Source organism: Hypomesus nipponensis, chromosome 7, assembly GCF_054491055.1.
Source record: "Hypomesus nipponensis isolate SF chromosome 7, ASM5449105v1, whole genome shotgun sequence".
NCBI lineage: Eukaryota > Metazoa > Chordata > Actinopteri > Osmeriformes > Osmeridae > Hypomesus > Hypomesus nipponensis.
In genome coordinates, this window is record NC_140367.1 from 12,708,774 (window position 1) to 12,735,292 (window position 26,519).

General features: G+C 43.6%; 3 protein-coding genes across 13 annotated transcripts in view; all 3 read left to right on the forward strand.

The window, feature by feature from the left end:
• The window catches only part of dennd5b (DENN/MADD domain containing 5B), a 57,535-nt gene extending 48,592 nt beyond the window's left edge, over positions 1-8,943 (forward strand). For all 6 annotated transcript variants that reach the window (XM_084701104.1, XM_084701108.1, XM_084701103.1 and 3 more), the window contains 6 exons: positions 717-835; positions 1,014-1,201; positions 1,297-1,379; positions 2,395-2,521; positions 4,987-5,161; positions 7,062-8,943. In XM_084701104.1, coding sequence (XP_084557230.1) covers positions 717-835; positions 1,014-1,201; positions 1,297-1,379; positions 2,395-2,521; positions 4,987-5,161; positions 7,062-7,245 — 876 coding nt within the window. In that variant the 3' untranslated portion in view covers positions 7,246-8,943. The remainder of the gene's footprint in view (positions 1-716; positions 836-1,013; positions 1,202-1,296; positions 1,380-2,394; positions 2,522-4,986; positions 5,162-7,061) is intronic.
• Positions 5,094-15,777, forward strand: sinhcaf (SIN3-HDAC complex associated factor). 2 transcript variants are annotated; one of them, XM_084701116.1, is made up of 6 exons: positions 5,094-5,161; positions 11,851-11,978; positions 12,620-12,719; positions 12,884-12,995; positions 13,178-13,328; positions 13,470-15,777. In XM_084701116.1, exons 2-6 carry the CDS (start codon positions 11,851-11,853, stop codon positions 13,696-13,698), a joined length of 720 nt encoding a protein of 239 aa, XP_084557242.1. In that variant the 5' UTR covers positions 5,094-5,161; the 3' UTR covers positions 13,699-15,777. The 2 variants fall into 2 exon arrangements, with proteins under 2 accessions (XP_084557242.1, XP_084557241.1); XM_084701115.1 differs by lacking the exon at positions 5,094-5,161 and adding an exon at positions 9,876-10,110.
• A 693-nt stretch (positions 15,778-16,470) lies between these two features.
• caprin2 (caprin family member 2) lies at positions 16,471-23,128 on the forward strand. 5 transcript variants are annotated; one of them, XM_084702086.1, is made up of 21 exons: positions 16,471-16,764; positions 17,159-17,405; positions 17,555-17,617; positions 17,696-17,782; positions 18,308-18,546; positions 18,677-18,759; positions 18,894-19,025; positions 19,177-19,403; positions 19,492-19,536; positions 19,626-19,742; positions 19,848-19,932; positions 20,024-20,076; positions 20,167-20,271; positions 20,384-20,482; positions 20,578-20,708; positions 20,866-21,023; positions 21,116-21,232; positions 21,359-21,419; positions 21,528-21,630; positions 21,770-21,836; positions 21,954-23,128. In XM_084702086.1, the coding sequence occupies exons 2-21, from the start codon at positions 17,172-17,174 to the stop codon at positions 22,508-22,510; spliced, it is 2,763 nt and encodes a 920-aa protein (XP_084558212.1). In that variant the 5' UTR covers positions 16,471-16,764; positions 17,159-17,171; the 3' UTR covers positions 22,511-23,128. The 5 variants fall into 5 exon arrangements, with proteins under 5 accessions (XP_084558212.1, XP_084558213.1, XP_084558210.1 ...); XM_084702087.1 differs by lacking the exon at positions 21,359-21,419 and having other exon boundaries at positions 19,629-19,742; positions 21,116-21,298; positions 21,530-21,630; XM_084702084.1 differs by lacking the exon at positions 21,359-21,419 and having other exon boundaries at positions 16,472-16,764; positions 21,116-21,298; positions 21,530-21,630.
• Positions 23,129-26,519: the final 3,391 nt, after the last annotated feature.

Sequence of the window (26,519 nt, forward strand, 5' to 3'; positions counted from 1 at the left end):
CACCCCACCCCCCCGAACGCTCCTGTTCCTCAATTTGTCGGTCATCCATCAATGTATTCATTGACCCTGTCTCTCCATCTCACCCGCCCACCCCCAGTCTGCTTTCAGGCCTCACACACACATCTCCGCCATGTTCAAGGTTAGAAAACGAGACACTCCTGTCCCCCCTCCCTTTCACCCACCCTTTCTCTCCATCTCTTCCCATCCCTTTCCTCTCCCCCCTAGGGGGGTAGATTGACTTTCCTTTAGGGCGCACCAGTCCTCCCCCCTTTATCTCCCCGGGTCGATGGTCTTCCAGTCAACCTGTAGGCCCAGCTTTGCTCTGTTGGTCAGAGTTTAGCCTCGGTCCTTCGATGCCACTTTAAGCATTCACATTAGCATGCACCGTTACATTCCAATGTCATAGGAAAATGTTTATGTGGATTTGGCTTTATCTGTTGTAGTCTAAATGAAATGTTTCCCAGTGTGAACTTAGACTGGGCTGGTGTTTTGTAAACGTGGCATTTAAAGAAGGAGGCTATATTGTAGTTTATTAGTCACTTGTTAGTTGCACATGATCTGTTTTATGTAGTGTACTGTAATTCTTAGTTGACTAAGGAAATAGATTGGAAAAAGTTTGATGTAGAGTTTGTTGTTTTTTACCGTTTGAGCCCTCTGAACCTAGACCAAGTTATGGTCTTGATACTTATGCTGTGTGTGTGTGTCCGCCTTTGCAGTGTCAGAACTTAGGAAAACTGACCACGGTCCAGTTGGGCCACGATAACTCTGGACTGCTGGCCAAGTGGCTGGTGGACTGCGTCATGGTCCGCAACGAGATTACTGGACACACTTACAAGTGAGTACCATGTCTTTTCTTCCCCTCACCCTTCCACCAAGCGCCCTGCTCATTCCTCAGACTTCTGTTTTAGTTTTCCATCTCGATTTCCCTCTTCCCTCACTCAATTTGTTTGTCGACCTCTGCCCTTCTTTTCTTTCTTCTCCTTTTCCTCATCCCACCCTCCTCTCCTCCTCAGGTTCCCCTGTGGACGGTGGCTAGGGAAAGGCGTGGATGATGGCAGCCTGGAGCGCGTGCTGATTGGGGAGCTGCTGGCACCCAGCGCAGAGGAGGATTCTGGGAGGGGCTGCCGCACGCCGCCGGCGCAGCGCTCACCCTCCCAGACCAGACGCATCAGCATCATCTCGCTGACGGCGAAAGGATACAGTGAGTTCTGAAAGATGCCGCCGCCGCCGCTGTCCCATCATCTTCAGCTCCACTCACCCACTCACTGTTTGTTTGCTTTGTTTGCTTTGTTTCAGAGCCTACCTCAGCTCAAATCCAAGAAGCTATAGGAGAAGCGGTCAACAACATCATCAAACACTTCCACAAGCCGGAAAAAGAGGTGTGTTTGTGTGTTTGTTACGTGGGTAGTTGTGTGTGTACATATGAAGACTATTTTTATACTATGCTCTTTCTTCTTCTTTGCCTGTAGTGAAGGGCTTGTTTAATGGTGTGTTGTGTTCCTGGAAGGATATGAAGATAGAGCATACATAGTTTTAAATTAGGTTTACTTTGAACAAACTCTCTCTGGCCCTTAACAAACCCATCCCAGTATTACTACCTATTTTCTTTCCGTCTCTGCATCTCTCTCACCCCCCCCCCCCCTCTCTCTCTCTCTTTCTCTCTCTCTGTCCTTCTCTCATTATGGTTTGTATGTTTTATGGCTACAGAGTGCTCCAGTGTAATGGCATTTCTATTGACAGTCCAGAAAAATTAGGGCTTTAAATGTCCATGCTTTTACAGTTAAATGTCCGTTGCCTTAACAGTTGACCCAGACATGCCACAGACCATCCGTCTATGACGACTCTCAGTTTGGCTTAATTAAAGTCCCTGTGACTTTAACAGTTGCCTGTGACTTAGTTCTACAATAGGGCATGTGGGCTGTCCTTTACATTCTTGTACGGTGCCACTGAAAATGTGCTGATAAATTTGTCAATTTTTCTCCCTTTCCCTCTCTCCCTCTCTCTCTCTCTCTTTCTCTCTCCAACTACCCCTCTCTTTCTCTCTCTCTCTCTCTCTCTCTCTCTCTCTCTCTCTCTCTCTCTCTCTCTCTCTCTCTCTCTCTCTCTCTCTCTCTCTCTCTCTCTATCTCTCTTCATCCATCCTTTTTTCTCTTTCTGTCTCCATCTGTCCATCTTTCTCTCTCTTTCTCCATCTCTTTTTCTCTCTCTCTCCATCCATCCTTTTTTTTCTCTTTGTATTTCTTTATTTGTCCATCTCTCTTGCTCTCCCTCCCTCCCTCCCTCCCTCCCTCCCTCCCTCCCTCCCTCCCTCCCTCCCTCCCTCCCTCCCTCCCTCCCTCCCTCCCTCCCTCCCTCCCTCCCTCCCTCCCTCCCTCCCTCCCTCCCTCCCTCCAGAGAGGTAGTCTGACTATCCTGCTGTGTGGGGAGTGTGGTCTGGTCGGGGCCCTGGAGCAGTTCTTCAACCATGGCTTCAAGTCGGCCCGTCTCTTCCAGAAGACTGTTTTTGTCTGGGACTTTGTGGGTGAGTGTGTTTGTGTGTATGGAAAGTGGAGCGTGGGCGTCTCCTTCTGGTAGAACCTAGAAATGTCACCTGACAGCGATCTGAAAATCGATCTGAGCTGGCTCTCTCTAGTGGTGTGTTGTTGGAAACTGAATAGTATCCCCACAAGTACTTAATTCAATGACAGTCCCATTGGGCCTCATTCACCAATATCTTCCTAAGTTATTTCTTAAATTTGTTCTTAAGAAAGTTCCTAAGAAAAATCTACGTGTGATTCATGAAGCGTTCTTAAACAGCAGAATTCTTCGCAGGTGTGTTCTTAATATGATGAATCCCAATATTTCGTAAGTTAAAAGCTTGTGCCCCGTTGCTCCTATTTAACATAGGTAAACGCCCCGTTAATTCCCATAAAAGGGCATGATATGGCAGGGCCGTGTGCTCACTCAGAGAAATGTCAGTGAAGTGGAGGAACAGCTGCAAGAAGTTAGCGACAAACGACACATCATATTTACGTAATAGTGTCGGCTGTGGATACAAATCAGTAAATTAAACCAATGCATGGTATGCAATTACTCATGCAGTGAACGCTGTAACTGATGAAGTAAAAAAATAAATGGTTTAACTTAAATCTGAATTCTTAAGTTGTTACAAATATCCATGAGGACTGCTCTTGGTAGCCTAAAGCGTTCCAACTGGTAGCCTAATCGTCGCTCTCTGCAAATAAATCGGTATGGTCAAGGAAGATGTGATCCCTCCTCAGGGAACGATCTGCAACATTTTGCAGCAGCAATAAATACGCCAGTGTGTGGTGTAGTCCTAGTGTGCGGAATAAGCCTACTTTGGGTCTATAAATACAGTGATTAGTCACTTATTATTTGATGGCCAAGTTCCCTGTTAACATAATTGATTTGAATTGAAGGCAAGGCAAGGCTAGTTTACGGTTTTTTGAATGACCCATCTCAGAGTAGTTTTATAGAATGTACGGTTACTGTATTGAAAAAAAGACATAACATAATTGCTGCAGTAAAGGCTTCATTTGCAACAGGACAAGAAATATACAATATAGCTTCCATTTACAGTATTACCCGAGCTCTGGCCCTTCTCTGATCGCCACCACAAATTCTAACTCCTCTACCTCTCCCTTGTCCCACTCCTCTCCCTTGTCCTGGTACTTGTCTTCCTCTCCCTTGTCCCACTCCTCTCCCTTGTCCTGGTACTTGTCTTCCTCTCCCTTGTGCATGCATTACTGTATTCTTACTTTCTTTTGTTGCACTATATTGTTCTTTTCCCACACCTGATCAGCCCAAAGAGGTTCTCTTTACTGTCTATACCATATGGTCATGCAATTGAAAGAACCTCAACACCTGAGTGTTTCCTAGTTGGGAATCAGCTGTGATGTACAGTATTTGCATAACTTCAGCTGTTTCTCAGTAGCAATAGAATAAAATACAGGGGATATATTTCAGTTTCAATTCAGAATATAAACAGCTGTTCACTTTGACTTTAGCCAATAATTTAGGTTTTGAACATGATGTTATCTGTTTTGCTGACGGTGTGAAAGCATTGGTAAATTGGGCAGTAAAATCGATTGTTTTGGTCTTGGTTGAGCTTGTGTGTAAAAGAAGTTCAAGCATTTAAAATGTGTTTACTCGATGCATTTTGTGTCAAAGCAACGAGAAATGTGTTAATTGTACAGCCTACACAGACGGATGTTGTGCTCACTGTGTTAAGAGTTTAGGAAACTTGTTGAAGGTATTGAAAAAACTTTCATAGCGATTGTAAAATACTGTATTTATATAGGCCTAGCACAATCCATACACAATGGAAATTCGAAGTGCTTTACAAATGAGCAGACGTGTAAGTGTAGTGTGTATTTATTAAAACAAAAAAAACAAAAAAAGTGTAAAATTATGAAAATTATTAGTTTGAAAATTATAAATTAGAGAAATATTCAATTTTAAATTAGAACGGACGAAAAAGGTATAAATATTTATTTTGCACAAACATGTCAGCTCTCAATTGTGCGTAAGAGTGCTCTTGGGTGTGCGTAAATTCTGTTCTTACCTAAGAACAAATCCCAAATAAGAAAACATTAGTGAATTGCAGAATCTTCATGAAAACTGCGTAAGTGAGAACAAATTTGTTCATAAGAACATTTGGTGAATGAGGCCCATTGAGCCTGCAGGTCTGTTTCTTCAGCTGTTATATCAAAATCAGCTGTTATATCAAAATCAGTTTAATCTCCTACCTTTTCTAAAGCATTGCAATGAATATTTGATCAATTGATGATTAAATATTACTTGATAAGAGGACATTTGCCTTTAAGTAGAGTAGACAACTCTCAATAAAACTGATACTCCTGCATTGTGTCACCTAACATCTCTCTCTCCTTCCTCCCCCCTTAAACCACCACACCTTTCCTCCTCTCCTCCCATTCCCCTCTCTCATCCTTCTCTGTCTACCTCCATCCCGACTACCATCCACAGAGAAGGCTGTGGCGTTTATGGAGTCGGCCGATCAGATGGGTGACATGCAGGAGACGGCGGAGCCAATGGGAATGACCTGCCATTCCCTCTGTCGCTATGTCAACGCCATCAACTCCACCCCCCGGAACATCGGCAAGGATGGCAAGTTCCAGCTGCTGGTCTGTCTGGGAGCCAGGTGAGGACAGGACATTTACATTTAGTCATTTAGCAGATGCGCTTATCCAGAGCGACGTACAGTAAGTGCAGGGACATTCCCCCCGAGGCAAGTAGGGTGAAGTGCCTTGCCCAAAGATACAACGTCATTTGGCACGGCCCGGGAATCGAACCAACAACCTTCTGATTAATAGCCCGACTCCCTAACGGCTCAGCCATCTTACCCCACACGTAACCGATACATTATCTATAAATAAAGTTTGATTGATTGATTAATTGAATCAGAAACAGAATCTGGTTTATTGACATGTAGGTTTACACATATGAGGAATTTGCTTTGGTAGGTTGGTGCATCTCAATAAACATAGCAAGTAGAAATACAAAGATAGAACTTATGTCACTGACATAAAGTGACACACATCAAAACATTTTACAGATCAATTGCTGATAGTTTTTGTCTTGTTCAACGCTTTACCTCCTTTTCTTGCTTTTCATCAACCTACATCAGGGTTCGGATTACAAGTAATCGGATTACTGTAATCGGATTACAAAATAATTGTAACTGTAATCCGTTATGTTACTGGGGGAAAAAATTTAATCAGATTACAGATACCTTTGAAAAATATTGAGGATTACTTTGCGCTACTTTTATATTTGGGGAATAGTCGATTTTCTTTTGACTGTGACGTTTCTTGTTAAAACTTTGATCAACAAAAACACAATCGCAATGTCGCAACAAACTGCATTTTTCTCCTGGCGTTTCAACAAACAATTTGTTTTCAAAGAAGAAAAAGGCAAAAACATGTCAGTACAATGCAAGTTATGTTTGCCTAGGGTGAAGCTACTGTCGCACTTCCAACTTGAAGAAGCATTTAGGCAAGGTTATGGCTAAATTAGCAGCAGCTATACACGTGTACCAGTTACCTAAAAGTTGCTGTCCTCCACAATTAGCAAACACATGTTAAATAGGGTTAGCTAGATGGCTAGTCAGCTGCTAGCCTCTTATTAAACCAATTAGTTGGCTAACTAATTAACTTGAAACATTGTTAAGTACAAAAAATATTAATTGCGGTGAAAGCACACGGCAGACCTGTCTGCTCTTATCCATAGCAGGCGCTCTTATCCAGAGTGTCTCCTATACTAGTTGAATGACTAAATGAAAGGTATGCTGTATCTTGGCAGAGACTACGTTAGCTGTTCAGCTATCCAATTTAGATTCATTATTTGCTTGGCATGTTTCAGTCCTAGATACAACCACACATTAGCTAACTACTAGTATGATCACTGCTCTTTTGCTTTCATCATAAGTTGACCGTTTTTAATAAATGCCCAGTAGCAAACAATCAAATATGGAGTTTGTGAAAAGAGTTGCTGTGAAGTTTGTATGCTGTACATTTTCATTAGTAAATGAATCACTATCATATAGCTACCAGTTAAGATAGCTAAGATGGCATCAGTCATCAAAACTGATGCAATTTTTTAATATCTTCATAATAAGGTTGAATTTGGTCAGGGTGGTTGATAGAATTTGCTTGTTAGGGACCGTAGTTTTGTGTAAGGATAATATCTAGCTCCCTTTTTGACACAAATTGGGGTGACCATTCTATTTATTTTGTAGTGCTACTGTATGTCCTGCTGCAATGGTTTCTGGGGTACAACATCATTTGTTCTTTGATTTAGGCATATTCCAGGTCATGTAAACAAACTTCAACTGGTTATAAACTAGGTTTTGAAAGTAATCCAAAAGTAATGGAAAGTAATCAGATTATGTTACTGAGTCTGGGTAATCCAAAAGTTACGTTACTGATTACAATTGTGAATGGGTAACTTGTAAGTGTAACAGATAACATTTAAAAAGTAACCTACCCAACCCTGACCTCCATCCCCTCTCTTTTGCTCCTTCCCACCGTCCATCCCTGCAGGGACCGGCTACTGCCTCAGTGGCTCCCCCTGCTGGTGGAATGTCCCCTGATCCTGCGGATGTATGAGGACTCCGCTTTGCTGAGGGATCGGACTACCGTCAACGCCCTTATCAGCGTCTTGGAGACCCTTCACGACTTCCCCATCACCCTGGAGGCCTCCCTGGTCAAGGGCATCGACCTTTAACCTCTGACACGACCGCACACACACAAGACTACAACTACTCCTTAACTGCACCAGGATTCGCTTTGGGATTTATGGTGTGACCCCAAAAGCAGCAAGAGGGAAAGTGAATGGGGACATGTCGGCTACCAAAGCAACAGTTAGCCTCTCAGCTGACATTTGCGTCAGTGATGAGTCAATGCAGTATAATTCGCCTGTGTTTTTAGCCTCAACTAGCAGCTCTATTGCTTGCTCGGTTGGTTGGTCCACAAAATTGTCCCCCCACTTTGGCGCATGCACGTAACGTGGTCGCAGCTATTGCGAATTTGCGCTTGTTCTGACATTTAGTACCACACTTTTTGAGTAACAGTGGGTGTAGCTCTCTCGCGACATTAGTGGGGTGTATGGATTGAGACCCTTTCAGGCCTGTGTTCCGTAGTTCTCTGTCTGTCAGACTGTATTCCACACTTAGCTAGAGGTTAGCATCAGCATGCATGTCTGTGGATCATAGTGGACCATGAAGAACCCAAACACAAAATAGACCGTTTGTCCCCCTGCAGCCTCCAAACTGGAAAATATTACTTTGAAATCTCATCTGAAGATGTTGATCATTTAAAACTGGACTTGTATGTTTCTGTATCAAACTGAGCCACTCAACATAGCTGTGGGATTTAGTTATTTGCTTGTTTTCCACCTTGTTGGACAGGATTGTTTGCACTGCATTGTCATTGGCAGGCACCTTGATGGACACAACCACTGCTTTGGTTAGAGGTGGGATTTTGTCTCAAGCTGCATGGACGTTTTTAGATGACAGGCACCGGCCTGAGTTGTTTTTGAATATGAGCCTGTCACGTGTGTGTGTGTGTGTGTGTGTACGTTGGTGTATGCTTCCCCCTAAATTTTTATTTTTGTATTAGACAGTGACCTCTACAAGGAGTTTAAACCAACTTATCTTTCCAACCCATCTTTCTCCTCATCTTTTACACTCACAGTGCTGGTACATCCTTATGCTAGTTGATCCCAATAGAACTCTTTAGCACAGTCAGTATCTCAGTGTTGACAAGCATTAATCTATGTCCTGTCCAGATGTCCCATAGTTCTTCATACGTGTTAAATGTGAAAGGCACTGGAATACAAAATATGTCGAAAGAATCCCTCAGTTCCCTGGACCCCAAGTAGCCCCTACTGGATGTCTTAAGTGACTGAAATCTACTAATTTGTCGACAGCTGTTGAGACAATTGTCTTCATCTTTGTATGAAATAGATTTGATCCCACTGATGCTGTTGACATGGATATTTATTTGTATTTATCCTCCATGAGCATGCCCCTGCATTTCTGTAACAACAGTGTAAACTGCATTGCATTTTGTGCATGTTTATAGGGATGATCAAATTTAGCCAGAATTTGTTGTAATCCCCACTCCGTGTGCACATCCAAACAAAAACAAAAAAAGTCCAGTTACTAGGTAGATTTGAATCCAAAAAGAAGAAGCCAAAAAATAACAATTCTAGGTTTTAACCCACAGTATTTCAGTATTTGTTCAGTGTTAACTCTTCAAGGATGGGACAGCCTGCAAGGCTCTTGCAGGTTCCATTCGGAAGGGTTTGATTTAATGTAATTATTTGTCTGAGAACTGTGGCATTGTTGAAAGATGGTGGTCATCACCAGTTGCTGTCTGTTGTGAAGACACTGGTGTAAATAAATATATATATAAAAACTAACATTCTGTTTAGAGACCAATGTGACCACTGATTTCCCTTTTCATCCCAGTTGAATGCAGTTTGACCATGATTTTGCTCCTCTTACTACTTTTGTATTTTCTAAAGACTTTTATGCTAGGAACTGCTTCTGATTGACTGGCTGGAATAATTGAGTGCACTGTAGGAAACTATGGATGAGAACGGAAGGGAGGAAGACACTAAAAGGAATGATGGGGTGTCTTTTCGTCTCCCAAATTGATACAACATGCATGAAATGTGGGATTGTTTTTAAAGTTAGGTTCTTTCATTGCTTTATACTTCTCATAATGAAGACAAAAATCCTGGATCTACACCGTCGCTCGTGGCCTGAAAACAGAGAAACAGGGTTTGCAGTGTATCAGGTTAGAAGTTTGTCCATCTTTGGCTCTGTCGTAAATGGACAGTGTCTGGTCCATTCCATACATTCTTCTCCATTGTTGTTATGTAACACCCTGCAGTGTAACAGGTTAAACCTCTTGAGTGAAGTTGTTCTTCCCTTAACAGGCGATACTAGTGAACTATTACGCCTACCTTTTCCATGGCTGCCTGTGTGAATGATGTTAGCCTACTCTATGGAAGGAATACCAAATGGATTTCTGTGTCTGTGTAGGAACAATGAGCTTTGTTCTGTTCTGATATTTATTATGCATTTCATTAAAAAGTCTGTTTGAAAAAAAGGAAATGGTCCAAGTGACTTGCTGTGTCACCAATATGCACATAAAGCCATTGTCTCATTTCATAAAGTGACCAATTTCTCCCTTGGTACTGTGGCTCTGCTGGTTACATAACATCTGCGTGCCCCCCTGTGTGATAAGTCTAAAGGACCACGCCCCTAGATCCCTACCGCACCATAGCAACTGGTACCACCCCCCACACGTAGCACACGTAATTTTCAGGCCATGTATGGACAATGGAGTGTAGACGCAAGCATAGACGTCAGTCCATGTGAATCGCTTTGATTGAAGAAAATCTGAAAATGGTGGTTTAGCTTTCTGCGCACGCGCATACCTCTATACTACTGGCACATTGGAAGTAGACTACGACTGGTAACGTCTCAATAGTGTGTCGACGGTGTTGTTAAATGATATTTACTGCCTACGACGAATACAACCTTTCAAGTCAATCACCACATTTGCTGAATAACAGAAGGTAAGAATAAAACAGCAATACGCGGAATTTAAACTGTCTCTATTTCAGTCTCTACACTGATGATTGGAAGTAAGACTATTTTAGTATTTTTAATGACTTTAAAAGCCTACGAAAACCGTTTGTTTAGCCAACACCTTGCACGTCCTTCATTGCATCTGTAACTTTATAATTAGTTAATGTCCATAGCGTCATATAAAGGCATATAACTTACCTGTTCATTGGAATGTCTTTTGTAAAGTGCGCTTGTTAACCTCTGTGTTGGGTGTCTCTCTGCACAGGGACAGTGCTTTCATTTCTTGAGACGGGAGTCTTTTTTTAAAGCTATTTTTAAAGTGGAAACTTGTATTTTTTTAAACCGTGTTGTTGAGAGTGTTTACTGAAATTAACTAGATGGTGAGCCTTCGTCGGCAGTGCGTAAAGTCTGGCATATTGGCTCGACAAAGTTAAAAGCTACCTGGACTGAGCCGAGTTCCCATGACCAAAATCTCAAATGATGTGTAAAAGACAAATGTAATATTGCAGAGTAGGAATTTGACGTGTGGGTGTGATCTGCGTCAAAGCATTGAGGGACATGTCAACTGCAGTATATTTAGCAGTGAAATGTTTGACCGACTAGTTCCCTTAGGGTGGACTTTTTTGTAATTTGGCAGGCAGATATGATTGGGTTTTGCAGTTTGATTCGATTTTGGTTTCCCAAATCGAATCGGCTGAAAGCCTTGGGCAAAATAGCTAATTGTCGCTGAATAATTTGGGGGGAAACACATTGTAACGTCAAACGAGTTGAGTAGGCTAAATCAAAATGTTTTTGTGCGGTTTAACATGGGTTCTGCCAAAATTGCGGCGAATTCTTGTTGACGATAGGATATAATGCAGGAGGCTTCCTCCGTAGACGAGCCCCCATCACTCCACAAATGTGAATCTTGACGATATTTAGTTTTTGTCGTTAACCATCGAAAACCATCTGGGAAAAAAACATCGGTGTTTGTAGCCTATCGTTATTATAAGAGGATCCAACAAGTTAAGCCCATGCTTTCCTTCCAGCCTGATGTTGCCACATTTTGTTACATCAGTCTTAAAGATTATACAATCTTTTGATGAGTCGCCCCATTTATTATGAAAATCATTGAATGGGTTAATTCTCTATTTTAATCAACAATCATATTACTGTGAAAAATAAACAAGTCGTCGATAATGCCGCATCTCTTCAATAAAGACCACATGGTTTCTCTTGCATCGGGACCATGGTTACGTAACATCGTCGGTAACATCTCCAGGCCGTGCTGTTCCCATCCCACTAACGCCGTGACGTATAACCCAGTTACCCCTCTCTCTTATGTCTGGGTCAAGCCAAGCAAAAGGGGCTCGTCTCAAAAGCCTGTGACGTTGTTGTGCACATAACATACATGCTTTTGCTAACAGTATAATTCCATCACTGCCCAATGGAAAAACACAGAATTAACAGATTAACTTTAAAATGGCAGCAATCAGCTCAGACAAACTTTTAATTTGCACCATTAGGCCTATGTCCTTCATAGGGACACCATGAGAGAGACACTGTATAGTTTTCTATTCAAGGCTCCCATTTATGTATTCATTTCATTGGCCAAAGCTTTCCACAGAGCTATCTACACTTATCCCCTTTACACCGTAGTTTATTTTCACTGTGAATCAGATTGAAATTGTCAGTCACCAGAAAGCAGACTTTGATTTTATCATTGTGTGTTCCTCTCTCACGTCTAGATGTTTGGCTTCCACAAGCCAAAGATGTACAGGAGTACAGACGGCTGCTGCATATGTCGGGCCAAGTCCTCCAGCTCTCGCTTCACCGACAGCCAGCGCTACGAGGGGGACTTCCAGAGCTGCTTTGGGTGAGTGGTCCACTGCTATCGACGTAGGTGTCAGCCCCCATCTGCAACCTAGAGGGGTGGGTGGAGGCTTTGGATCTGCAGCGAGCTTGCATGAACCTCCTCTGTCAAGAGGACTGCATTCATCCACCAAGTCCACCGTTCATCCTGCTTGGTTCTGTCTCCTGGTGGAGGTTGAATTATCTTGCAGTCGAACAGCCACTTCAGTCATGACGTTGTTCGATCTGCAGGGTTGCCTGTTGGCATTGTTGGCAGTTAGCTGTGCCTATTGTGAATATTACATGGTCTACCCCGGGGTTTGTCTCAAACTAGGACATGCTTCCTGCTAACTTTTAGCGGCTCAAGAATTCAGGCATTTCTTTCACATTGCATGTCTCTCTCAACAGAGCTGCCGAGCTTGCTCTGTTGTCCATCGCCATGGTTACTAACGACGTGAGTCAGCATGAGGAGAGGGGAGGCTGAGAATAGTTCATAGTCACCCCCAGAGGAGAGATATTAATAAGCGCTCAGGGTTTTCAACGTGTCAATCTCACATACGCGAATGCTAGACTCTTCCACTCCTGCTCTCGCTGCTGCACTTTTTATTTTATGCTTCAAAGTCCCTCTATTCTCTCTCTCCCTCCCTTTTCTGCTGTCTGTCGTAGGCTGGGAGAGGTGCGGTGTGGGGAGATCTGCAATGCATGCGTCCTCCTGGTGAAGAGATGGAAGAAGCTTCCGGCAGGTTCCAAGAAGAACTGGAACCATGTAAGGACCTGCTACAGAACAGGGCACTAAACACACCATCAAACATCCATGTTGTAAGGACAACAGGAAAGAAAAAGGGTTCATTCCTGAGCAGGTGACTGTGGAAACGGGTAACATCACACTTAAATCACCCCCCCCCCCAACCCTGCTGTGCTTTGTTTCAGGTCGTCGACGCCAAGGGCAGCCCTAGCGTCAAGACCAATGTGAAATTCAGGCAATTGAAGGTGGTGAGGCCAAGCCAGATCAGCCGAGTGCAGAGCGAGCTGAAGAGACACAGTAAGGAGCAACTGTCAGGGCAGACACTCTGCCTTCAATTAAGCACCCTGAAGCAGCACAGTCTAGTTGTTACCTGCAGATCGGCACATTTCTGTCATTTGTCTAAAGAGTTAGGCTTTTTTTTATCTACCTAAGTAGGCTTCTCATTGGTGATTGTCACGGTTTGTTGCCCCACCCCACAGACTCGGATGCTCACAGCACCACCTCCAGTGCCTCACCGGCCCAGTCTCCCACCTACAGCAACCAATCGGATGAGGGCTCGGACAACGAACTCTCGCCTGACTCCGCCCGCTCTCCTGTCTTCTCCTTCCTGGACCTGACCTACTGGAAAAGGTGAAGCCTAGTCTAACTGTGCTTGAGTAACTCCTACGTAGTCTAATCTCTACCTGTTCCATCTTGGATATTGCAACTTCCCATGCTCAACTCAAAAACCCTGTTTTTGTTTAGTTGACCATGTTCATCCCCTTGTTGCAGACGGAAGGTGTGCTGCGGCATTATCTACAAGGGCCGCTATGGGGAGGTCCTGATAGACCCCCACCTCTACAAGCCCTGCTGTCAGAAAAAGCAAGAGCGCGAGGAAGAGGAGGATGAGGAGGAGGATGGTAGTGGAGATAAAGCAGCGATTCCCCAGCTGCCTGACAGCCCCCCATCCCCCCCGGTGGAAAAAGAGGGAGAGGGGGAGCTGGGGGCAGGGGAGTGGTGATGACAGCATTGTCACTGGCGAAGAGACAAAAAATTCACGTGAAAGTCTGCGTTTCTCTGATACCTGCATGAGCTCCAAATATGGTTGTCTTCATGGCCTTGTTTTTTCTATTCAAGAGCTGCTGGAACTGTGTATTATTCATTTTTTTTTTTTTTTTTTCTCTACCAGAAATAAGCTATTTGTTCCATCTCTGCCTGTTTAACTGAATGTACCTCACCCCCTCTAAATAGCCACTATCCAATATATCCAATGCTGGATGCCACTAAAGCTGCATGCACAAACTAAGACCTCTAGAACTGTACCTTTTACATGTAGGATTGAGCCATAGCCGAGAGAACAGCCTTCCACTGCCTGACTTGTCCTTTCCCAGATCCATACACACACTTGCTACGTCTTTTATTTTTCTTTATTGTTTTTTAATCCTGAATGCTACTGGATGGTTGAAACCAAAAAGACCCTGAGCTTTTGTTTAGAAACACATGACATAGCCTCAAGAAGGAAGGGGGGGAAGCATAATGCATTTCAAAACCGCTTATTCTAGTTTTTTCACTGTCATGGCAGCTTTAATGTGCCCAGTGTTGTGTCTCCCCTGTGTTTGTGTCTGTGGAGGGAACACACTGTTTCCTGTACACGTTTTGTGAGAATATAAATAGTTTTAATGGGAAAACTATGGAATCTTATCGTATTAACTTGTTAAATGTGTATTCACAAAGCACATTCACAGCACACAAGGAGGGTTGTGTTCTCTTAAAGTCTGGTCTCGGAGCATCTTCCGTTCTCACACACCTTCATAAGCTAAAATCATCAACGGTCTTTAGACCTGCTCTTTCAGAAGCTTCCTATCTCTGTCCATGGATCATCTTGATTTGTTATCACGGCCCCCCTACACCAAACAGCAATCATAACTTGTGGTTCTGACCCACCAGTTCTGTGTGGATCTGTTTCTATTCTGTTTGCATGAAAACTGCATGTTGTCTCTTGGTATAACACCGTTTTTACTTAGATTCATCCATTTAAGTAAGATACTGTAAAGTTTGTATATAGGTGATTAAAGGAAAAGAAAAAACAGTAATGATTAATTCACAAAATATGTTCCTCTGGTTGTACTGTGTCCCACAGCTGTCATTGCCAATAATTGATATAGGAGCTGGAGCTGGCTCTGCTTATCTATGCTGATTTCCTCTTCCAAACAGTGTTTACTCTATCTAACCCTGTCTGTACAGGGGGCCATAGAACATCTATTGTCTACATTTGCCATGTTATATTATTCACTCTATTGTCATTTATTTATAAATAGGTTACTAATAGCCACGCTAAATCATTCTGTACTTTTTGTATTTGTTATTCTATTACAAAAAGAAACTATTTGCATTTCCTACCGCTAGGGTGTGCAAAGCGGCATGAACACTGACAAGTGAAACTTCTTAACTACATTTTCTATACAGTACATTTCCGTTGTGTTTTCTATACCACACTCTACAGTGTTTGGCACTATATGATGGCAGCTTTTGGAGAATTTAAGCTTTAGTTGAGCTTTTTTACTCTCTCCAGCATGTCTGAAATAAGGTATGGGTACGAAATGAGACTCCCTTTAAATATATATCATATACTCACGAGTCTTGTTAATTCGTGTAATTATTTACTGTTATTTATTTTGTCAGTGTACTTTGTCCTTTTTTAGATCTCTTTGTCTTCTCTACTGAAACTATGTGTTGAAATGTATTCAGGATAAACTTATTTAGTTGACGGCCCTCAACCAGCTAATGACGTAAACTGCTGCCAGAAACTGTACAGTTGTATTGATTGTAGCCTATTACAGTTTGGAGTTGCATATTTTTTTCAGAAGTGTTATGCAACCAAACTTGAGGCCTATTATTTTCTCCGGAGATGATGGGTAGAGACTGTGGAGTAAGGACATACACTGTGCTTGTTTCTCCTTAGTTGTGCTATTAGCATGTACGATAGGAAAGTAGGCCTACTGAAATGTGTCTAGAAAGGGGGAGATTTTAGAGGGACATTTTGTATTTTTCTACACATTGTAATTTCTACTTGATCAATAAATGTCAGATGTTAAGTTTGCTTACAGTGTGTCATTGTTTTTTTTTGTTCATTTGAAATGCTCGATGGTTTTCATTTAAAAATTTTAACAATTACGAGTCTCAAAAGATCCACTAGTCTACACATCAATTGAAGAAAAACCTTTTCCAGCAACACAAACCCAAAATCAACTTTATATATCGACTTTCTCTTAGTTAGCCAACCAGTATTTTGTCAGTAAAATAGTCTTGGATTTTCTGTAATGCATTGACATAAATAATAGGCTATTGTTTATGATTTATGCCTGTTTTCGGATTGCTAAATCCATATCGTTTCGGCTCGCGAGAGTTAGTTTAGTGCAGCCCAGTCAACTCGGGAGGACCGCAAGCCAAACTGTTGGGGAATTATTTTATGAAAATGTCCAAACCCATATCCAAACAACGTCAATCGCGGCATTGCACTCCGTTGGATCATTAAAAGGACACCTGCAAAATATGAACTTTGCTGAGTGGCCGGTTCTTGAGATGATCGTGGGAAACTAAACCACACAGAGATTCCTGGCATTATTTGAGATGAGCTGCTTAGTTTTTTCGGCCTACGGCTGTTAATAGCACACCAGTGGACTTTTTGTTGTTGTCTGAAGAGCATATCCTAAATATCGATTGTATTAGAAAAAGTAAGGTAATTCTTGCACCATTAGCGGTGCGGTGTGACCAGAAGACATGGGTCAAGCTGCTTCTAGGTGTGGACGGGTGCAACGTACGCGCCGCACAGCGCCGCTCTCCACAGCAAACGCCCAGCAAGATGACGTCACGTTCATTTCTGCGCCCCCACCGCCAGAACATTTGAGAGTGGAAAGCAGGGTATATAAGGTATGAGTTGGTTTAGGGTTTGCCCTGTGTAATCTAACATTACGTTAGGTCTGTCTGGGAAAAGGGCAGTTTGCTTCCGATTTTGGATGTCACGCACCTGCACTCAGGATTTGCTCTAGCAAAATCGTTATCGCACAGAACAAGCCAAAGGCACGAGGTAGGTTTCTTGTTTTATCAATGTGGAAGTTATTATTAAAAAGAGCGTAGTTTGTTTTAACATGTTTTAAAATGCTCACATAGTTAGAATTTATTTGTGCGTGAAAAAATCACAGTCGGCAGCTAAACGCGCGTACATTGTGGGCATTTTTCTGCGTTGATAAGAAAATAATCCCTCTGTAGTTTTGCCAGTGTGAAACGTGCGGTTATGGAAATGTTTTTGTCAGGTTTCATAAGAGTATCACAACATACCCTCTAGTGTTCTGTTGGCGATAAATGCACTGTCATGGGTCTGGCCGTAGCCCAAGACGCTTCTTGATAATCTGCGTACCAGAACTTGTCACTGCATCCTTACCTTAAAGATAATATTGTGTCATTTTGATCTACTCGATCAGGAAAGAGCTGAACATGGTGCAGCTGTCTCCATCCCCAGTCCTAGATGTCTCAGCTCCCTCAGAATGCTCTAGAGCAGGCCTGGCAAGCCGTAAGGCTGGTAGCCCTAAGATGGGCTCTACTGGCAGGCTGAAAACACTCCAGATGGACCTGGAGGCCTCCAACACCATTTACCAGGGCTATGATCGCTACATAGAGGATGGACTCATCTGCCTCAAACACAAGATCCGCAACATAGAGAAAAAAAAGGTAGGGTGGAGAGGAGGGGTTGGATGGATAGATGGCTGGATGGATGTATAAGTGGAGGTGGATGGGTCTAGGAATAATTGTTTCTATTTTGTGAGCAATACGGTAGTTGCATAACAATCTAATAGTTCAACTTAATCTTTCATTTACAGATTAAACTGGAAGACTATTTAAACCGCTTAAAACAAGGCGAAACTCTCAATAAAGACCAACTCGTAAGAAAAGTATCTTTCATACAAATGCCAGTAACTGTGTGGACGACGTAACTCATGGTTGGTGCGTGTCTTCCACAGGACGCAGTGGAGAAGTATGATGAGATAATCCACAACCTGTCATTTGCACAGCAGCTGCATAAGACCTTGGATGGCCTAACACAAGATGTAAGCCTGCCTGGGCCTGTAGGGGTCATTAACATGAGGAGAAACCTGCCTTTCTCGAAGTTTTCCATTGTCCCCTCTATGTTTAAGTTTGGCGGAGGCTAGGTAGAATTCAGAAGCTATAGGTTCCATTGGTAGGTATATGATGGTTTATGCTGGTGTGCTACTAAACTCTTAGTCATTTTATATGGTTCAAGGGAGGCCTGTGAGCTAAGGCTGAGAGGGCTCAGTGGATTCTAGTCTGTTAGAATTGGAATCCTGCAGTTCTAGCGTGCCTCCAAGGGTTGGCACGTCACTGTTAGGTTCAATGAGGTGAGGCTGTACACATGGGCATTTCTGTCACTGTTATATAAACGTCATTGGAACATTTTCCTTGCCAAGTGAGTAACGAGACACTACAGTAGAGCATAGATGGAGATGTCAGAATTTATTTACAAAACATTTTGTTTGAGAGCCATCTTAAATTTGTTAAACCATGCAGGCTGAAGATGTGGGTTTGGAACTGGGCCCTTTGTCATCCTCTTTTAGTTGCTGAGGGCCCAGAGGAAAGCGGTGAGGAAGGAGCAGGTGGCCAAAGTGGAGGCTGATCGGAGACTGCTTTGCACCGTTCTGCAAGTGCGGCACCTCCTCCTGAGCCTGCAGCACGAGCACGTCAGGAACGACCTCCTCTCCGGCCTCAACCTTGCCCCCCACCTTCCTGCCCCTGAGTTGCAGAGCCTACTCGATCTCGCCGCACTGCTGGGTGTTAAGAGGGATGAACATTTGAGGTGATTTTAGGTCAATTTTTTATTGAACCCACTATCTCTCCTCACATTTTTTTCCCCATGAATGCAAAGCGCTTTGCTCACTTCCTGGCATTGTGAGTAACTTGATGTACCTTTCTGCTGTGGGTCATAGTTTGGAGAATCAGATGGAGAGGGCAGCTGTCGTCTACTTGGACCTGATGGAGGGCGGAGACAAACCAGTGGCTGGTTCCACCTGTGAGTGTGACCACCTTCTGTATCTTCACCCACCAGCACATATGCTACACCTCCAGTCTCTGATTTCCGGAAATAAGTAAGAGGAGTAGCTGTTCTGTAATCTGTCTTGACATCTGTTTTGACAATATTTCTAGACAAGATACTGAAGGAGCAGCTCCACAGGCTGTTGCATTGTGGGTACTTTGATCTTGTTGCAACTCCTCCTGCGACCAGTCTGAAAGAAATGGAGGCTCCCATGGTCAAGAAGGCATCCGCCAGCATCTCTAGTAAGTATTCAGTTGTGTAACTTTACATTTGAATAAAGTTCCTGTATTTTGATGTAAAAAAAACATTAATTTGCAGCCCTTTCAATACTCAACGAAAGTAATTCTTCAAATAGGTAGGTAAGAATATCTAACGCATATCTTGCATACTCAGATTCTATCAAGGATTCCCAGTCTGACCCTGAATACAAGACTTCTCCCACTCAGAACTGGAAGGTGGGGTTCCAAGCAATAAAGGAACAGGAACCTCCGGACTCATGGGATATGGAGGTTTCGGAAACGCCGGTCTCTCTTCAGTGTGCCATCCAGAAACCATGGAGAGGGGCTGCAGTATTCATCCCCAAATTGCCGGTGACCATCAAGAAACAAGCTTCTAAACCAGTAAGTTGTTTTTCTTAAGGTTTAACCCTTTAAAATCAGCGTTCCAAGATTGCTCTTGTCTTAAGCTCCATATTTTTTATTTGTGTAGCAAAGAAAGAAGAAGAAATCTGAAGGGGAACCGGGTAGCAAAGCTGTAAGTGCGATCTTTTATAGAGATATAGGTTTCTTTCCATGTTCCTGTACTGAACCAGTATGGACGGGTTTCTCTTCCTGTCAGCACAGCAGACCTTCATAGAGATTTACAACTCCCCACCTGCTCTCCCCAAGGACCACGCTCTGCGTGAGCAGCACCTGGAGGACCTGATGACCAAGATTCGAGGATCCTTCAGCTTCCTGCAGGTGTGACAGGATGAATATACTTCTACACATCAAATCTCTTTTTAACAGGACAGGACATGGCCATGGAAGGCAGGGTTGTTACATTTTATCTTCCATCACCTCCAGGACTCTGACCTACAGATCGAGAACTCCCCCACCAATGGGCACAGTAGACTGAACAGAAGGGCCTCTAGGTCCCCCTCTCCTCTGGGTACCAGAAAATACCTTTTTAATTCTCACTCAGCCCCCTACAAGTAGCAGACTGTATTAATCAGGACACTATCTTTTCTGTCCCTCAACAGCACAAAATGATCCAAAGAGCATCCCAGCAGAGGTCCTTCTCAAAACACTGCATGTAAGACCTTCAGGTTCTTGGTGTAACATTAAATTGGAAAAACAAGCCTTTGTGTACGCCATGTTAATGTTCTTGTTCCCTCTTCTCCAGTCTACGCAGCCTGCAAGACTTCTAGAGCACAAAACCAGTCTGACCAATGGAGAGGAGTCTCTGGACGACTGTGACCTGGACCTCAACGTTGAAAATCTTGCTGATGTAATGACCATACCCACATGATTGTTTAGTTTAGTACATTTTTGACAATGTTTTACTCCCCCCCCCCCCCCCATCTGTGTCTCCTCCTGCTCCATGTTGATGTTGTGTCCAGGAACCCCTGCATCTCCAGGACTGTGAGGTGTTTCCATCGCCACTGCTTTATCGGCGTGGCTCCTCCCTCTCCACCCTGGAGGAGAAAACCCGACCTCCGGTATGACTGCCAGGCCTCCTATTTCACGTCCACTTGATACATGTTTCTTTCCATTTCCAGAGTGTATGTCTATGTTCCCTCTCTTTTCTCGCCAGACACCTGTTCTTAAGTCGGGGAAGCAGTCCCCTTGTAATGTTGGGACCTCTCAAACTCAGCCCTTCTCCACTCTCCCCACCAGACGCACTAACGACATGGCCCCCCCAGCACCCTTCTACAACATGCACTCGGGGAGTCCTCACATCCACTAGCCCACCCTGTCTCACAGAATTATAAAATATATATATCAACTACCGTAGACTTTAGTTCAAATACTTTATTTTCCTGGTAAAAAAATCCCACCCCTCCCCCCTTTTTAAATGATCTGTTGATTTGATGTTTGTACAGGTATTCAAGGTGAATGCCCCTTTGCCTCCCAATGGGGATTTGGACTACAATTGTAAAAACGGTGTGTTTGCTGAGGCCAGCGGCCTCCAATACATCACTGCCAGCACCCAGACTCCACCAGAGTTTGCTCTCCCTGAGGACGAACTCTTGCCACCAGGTAGAACCGTCTACCCATCCATTCTACCGACCCTCCCTTTGCTGGCCATCTTTCATATGCCATTGTTTAACCACTGTCTTGTTTCCCACCAGCTTACCAGTCTGAGTATGTCATTGGGAATGGCGGACAGGTCTACCTGCCTCCCAGCCAATCAGGGAGCAATATGGGTCTAGCTGGCCAATCATACTACACCAGAGGATCTTCGAGAGGTATGGCACGTGGTGGCAAAGGGCAGGCACACTCCTCCTCCTTCCGCTCTGCGGGTGGGTCTCGAGGTATCTATCTACTCTTCTCCTGTTCACTTCTTTCCTACTTTCCTCCTTCCTTCCCTTCAGTCCTCTTCCTAGATCCTCCTTCCCCTGTCCTGCTGTTTGCATTAGCAGCATCTTATTCTGAAGGGAAGTCTTTGAATCTTTACCATAAATTTTCTCTCCCACGTTTCCCATATAGCCTCTGATGTGTTTCCTTTCCTCACTCTCACCCTGTCCTCCTCTTTTAATCTCCAGGTGGCTTTGATTGGTACCGGTGTGGTGTGCGTTCCCCAAGAGGAGGTTTCATCCCACATGCTCACCACAGGGATGCTGGGCCTTTCCCATATGGAGCCAGGGTAAGGTACACTTTACCAGATCACTGTGAAGCTGCTGTTGAGCTATGGTGAAGTCCGGGTTCTCTAAATTTTTTGGGCCATTTGTCCGGTGTTTTTTGTATTTTTTTATTGTTTTTGTCATTTATTTTTCTGCCATTAGGACAGTGGGTATCAGCATTGCTTCAAGCATGGGGGAGGGCCAGGAGGAACAAGACACAACTCAAGCGGTAGGTACCACATGGACTTCCCCTTGACTTACGGAGAGAGTAAGGGAAAACCTGACTAGCTGTCTTTTTGCTAAGTTTCCTAACTGTTCTCTAATTGGTGCCGCTTTGCTCCAGCAGGCTGGAGTGATTCCTCTCAAGTGAGCAGCCCCGACAGGGAGACCAACTACACTCTAGTGGACTCCGCCCATGGAGACTCCGTCTCCACCATGGAGGTGCCGGTCACTCCTCAGGGCCACACACTGCTCCCCATGCAGTTGTACCCACTCCCCCAGCCCCTCCGTGTGGCCTTCACCTCTGCCCGCACCGTCAACTTTGCCCCCGGCACCCTGGACCAGCCCATCGCGTTTGACCTTCTGCACAGCAACCTGGGGGACATGTTTGACACCCAGCTGGGGCGCTTCACCTGCCCAGCCACCGGCACATATGTCTTCATCTTCCACATCCTCAAACTGGCCGTCAATGTCCCACTCTATATCAACCTGATGCGCAACGAGGAGGTGATGGTATCGGCGTATGCCAACGATGGGGCGCCGGACCACGAGACTGCGAGCAACCACGCCATCCTACCACTGTACCAGGGAGACCAAGTGTGGCTGAGGCTGCACCGCGGCGCCATTTATGGCAGCAGCTGGAAGTACAGCACCTTCTCAGGCTTCCTGCTTTACCAGGACTGAGCTGGGACCAGATCCTTCTGCTGTAACCACATTGAGAGGAGGAGAAGAGTATTGCTTTGCACTGAAGGAAGACCGAAGACATTCCCAATAACTGTCTTCCCAATGCCCTTCTCACATGGAGTCCAGCACCAATTCAGTTTAGAGCCATGTTTAACCTATTATAATTATGATCAACCAGTAACCTGCTTCTGGGAGTTGAAGATTTAACTCTTTGCTTCTTTAGCCCCAAGTGCCATGAATGAATGTCATCAATGTGAGATCCGATTGTGGTCTTACTGTGACTACTGTTGTTATTGTCACATGTATTGTCACAGTATTGGGGATATGTGCCTTTTTTTGTTCTCTGAATGAATCAATGACTGATCAAATCTGTTGAATGACCAACATGCAGAGTAAATGTGTAATGAATGGGAACTGACTAAACTTGACAATGCTAAGCACTGAAACCATTTGTTATTGCCTTGCTGTGGAATGGAGATTTTGGCCTAAAGCGTTCGGCCATGGTGACTGCACCGACCGTTTTTGTCTGACCGGCAAAGATGAATACTCCAAATAGAGGAGATGTGAAACAATCCCTCAATGTGCCTCTAATAAAAAAAGAATACATTAGCAGTCTAACAGATGCTTGTTTTGTTTTTCTACACCTTTTTTAAAAGGTTTGGTTAGGTGTCATTTTAGTATGCTGTGTGTGTGTGTGTGTGTACAGGTGGAACGTTTTTGAACTTTTTGGTATGCCTCCCCTGGCAACAGCGATAGCCGGAGACATTTTTCGGGTTGTACTTGCCTATGACCCATTCTTGTGAACGCAACATCTGAGGAGTTCTTTACGGAAATCTATAACATTTTCAAAAATTCACTTGGAATCAATTAGTAATTTACTAGACTAGTGCACAGTGCCCGGGATTATGTCGCTGACACACACAGATTTTAATTATAGATTGCCGTGACATGCAGTGCCGTGATGCACCTGGTGATGACGGTTCTTAGCTTTGGTACCTATATTTCTCAGATCACAATTGAAAATCTGTCATCTCTGAAGTACTCGTTAAACCTCCACATCATCTTGCATAAGCATTTTGACCGGGGAGAAGACAGGACCGTGTGTGTGTGTGTGTGTGTGTGTGTGTGTGTGTAGGGAATCGGGCTACTAATCTGAAGGTCGCCAGTTTGATTCCCGGCCGAGCCAAATTACGTTGTGTCCTTGGGCAAGGCACTTCACCCTACTTACCTTGGGGGAATGTCCCTGTACTTACTGTAAGTCGCTCTGGATAAGAGCGTCTGCTAAAATGACTAAATGTAAATGCAAAGCAACTCTAGAACATGTTTAGAGTATCTGCAAATGTGCCCTAATCCTTAAGGCCCATGTTGCAGGGTGTACATTGGTTCTCTGTCGTCCCAGAAAACATTTCAAAGTCACTCTAGGCATCACACCTGTCCACATTGATATATTTTCCACCTTTTCTTTAGGCTATTTTATCTTCCTTGATTTGCTTACTTCATTTTATCAAATTACACTGGATCTTGACACTTATGGAATATGTGAAACATATGAAACATTTGTTTCTAATTTTATGTGATTATAATTTATTTATCCCATGTTTATTATTCGACCATTTCAAATATTATACCTTTCTATATTATTTGATCATATTTTCTAATATTATACCTTTGTTTATAATTGTCTCATCAAACATCATCACATATGGCAGTTTTCCTTGTTTCTTGCCTCGAGCAAACCATTCAAATATATTGTTGCCATCTAGTGACATCCAGGTGGCGCTGTCAGGGTCCTAGAATGGTGGTCCTTTAACTGCAGCTCTCCGGCTCTGCAGGTTCATACTATTGCCGCGTTATGATTGGAGGGTCTGTAGTTACGGTGGACCTGAGATGCAAATGACACCCACTAACATGAAAACACTCCCCCCGAATACGAGTCAACTCCCTCCAAATAGGATGACATGCTTACATGGGTGTTGTTAGAGCCTTTATGCAGGGGCACGTGCCCCAGTAAAATCTAGTGTGAGTTTTAACAATTTACTTTAATAGTCAGTGCATTCATTTATATTGATAATCCCGGAAAAAAATAACACAGTATCCCAATCAACGCTTGTAAAAGTGTTTAACCGAAAACACAAACCGATGCACGCAGAATTCCATGTCAGCGTGCTCTTCTGAGCTTGCCAAATAGCCACAGCAGCACTCACACACAAGTACAGGGGCCTCATGTATAAACGTTGTGTACGCACAAAAAGCTTTGGTACGCTGGTTTTCACGCACACTTAGTGATGTATAAAGATTTACTCGATGTGCGAACATGCGGACCGTCACAGAAAGTTTTGAGCAGACATGAGAATGTGCGGACCGGACCGTCCGCCAAGTCTTGTCTGGCTCTGTAACATGGCGAATTCTAACTGAAAAGTGCCAAAACTCACCAAACATTACAAAATAAAGTTTCCACTACTACGTTTATGACGTTGACTATTCAAAAAGCATAAACATACAAGTTTGATCATTAATGTGGATGATCACATCAAAATGCCGAAACCCTAAACAGGAAATGCTATAGCCTTTAATCCGCCACCACTCAATAACTTCTGTTAAACTTGAGGGTGTCAAACAAACGACAAAATCACCCAGGAAATGCATGTCACGCTAACCCTATAGCTGCCATGCTGTTACGATGCGCCACCACTTGTTTCTTTATTTAAGTTATACATCGGACCATTTCTTCTTAATTTCTGCCATGGTCCGGTTATCTGAACCCACAGCATTTATGGCGCTAGAATAATAATAATAATTGTATTTGAAATGCCTTTACATTTAGCTAAATCTCAAAATGCGTTAAAAACAAGAAAGGGCGCAAATAATGACAGTTTTCCACTCTGCAGACTTTCTTCACTAATACAGATGACAGGCCGCCAAACAGGACACATTTTCTCGCCTCCACCTCTGTTGTCAGAACCTCAATCTCACAGTCACCATATTTCTTCGAATGAACGCCGCAGCGTTTAACGTTCATTTTTGGTGCAGCGTTTATTCAAAGAATAAAGGTAATTCAGACAAAGAAATTACCTCAGGAGCGCATTTATAGTCCATCTGCATATTCATTTATGGAAGAAGGCAAGGCGGGGTCAGTGACTTGTGCACGTGCGGTCAATCTCACGTTGATTGTGTTTTATAAAGGAAAGGTGCGCAGGACCTGGCGTACGACCGTTTTTATACATGTGAATATTTCTGTGCGTAGGTAGGCCTACTTTTTGAGTTTTGGCCGTACGCCATCTTCTGGTATGAAAGTTGCGCAATCCTTTATACATGAGGCCCCCGGTGTCGGACTCCACACATAAGTCAGAATTGAGGTAGGCTAAGAAAACATTAAAAAACTAAACATAGTTTCTAAATGATAGGCCTACCGATCATCTTATGTGACAAAAACATAAAAACAAAATTACATGAAGCTGAAAAAAAACAGTGGGCTATTTGCGCTCAAATGAATGCGAAAAAAATGTGTGCGCCGCATTAACTAAAGATGTCCCTGCCAAAGCTGATATCAAACTTGCATCCCTGAACTGTTGTATAGTGGGTTAAGCAAGGGGAGTTTCTATAGCTTAGCAGTGCATTGTGTGCAGCAAGTTTTAAAGAAAAAAAAGGGATGTGAATAGGGGCCTGTGCCCCCGTAGGGCTTTATGTCTAACAACGCCTCTGCATGCTTACCTCCCCCCAATACTAAGACACGCTCCCCCAAATGGGAAACAACATTACATTAACTCAAAAACACATTACATTAACTCAAAACGGAAATGGTTGCTATGGTACTACACTTCGTCACTGAATGGATGCAGTAACTAACAAGAAACATGAAATTGATCGACAGAAGTACAAAATGCAATAGCCTGACAGAGTTACGTGCACCAGGGGTCTCATTTATAAAACTGTGCGTAGGATTCTTACTAAAAGTGTACGTACGCCCAAAAGCCTAAAATGGCTTGTGCGTACGTGAATCAGCATTGTA

Excerpts from the sequence above, each read along its gene's own strand:
- sinhcaf (XM_084701116.1), top strand. The coding sequence starts at position 11,851 with ATGTTTGGCTTCCACAAGCCAAAGATGTACAGGAGTACAGACGGCTGC. Across the intron at positions 12,720-12,883 it reads CCAAGAAGAACTGGAACCAT|GTCGTCGACGCCAAGGGCAG; the intron begins GTAAGGACCTGC and ends GCTTTGTTTCAG. Across the intron at positions 13,329-13,469 it reads GACCTGACCTACTGGAAAAG|ACGGAAGGTGTGCTGCGGCA; the intron begins GTGAAGCCTAGT and ends CCCTTGTTGCAG.
- caprin2 (XM_084702084.1), top strand. The coding sequence starts at position 17,172 with ATGGTGCAGCTGTCTCCATCCCCAGTCCTAGATGTCTCAGCTCCCTCA. Across the intron at positions 19,026-19,176 it reads GGCATCCGCCAGCATCTCTA|ATTCTATCAAGGATTCCCAG; the intron begins GTAAGTATTCAG and ends TTGCATACTCAG. Across the intron at positions 19,537-19,625 it reads GGGAACCGGGTAGCAAAGCT|CAGACCTTCATAGAGATTTA; the intron begins GTAAGTGCGATC and ends CTGTCAGCACAG.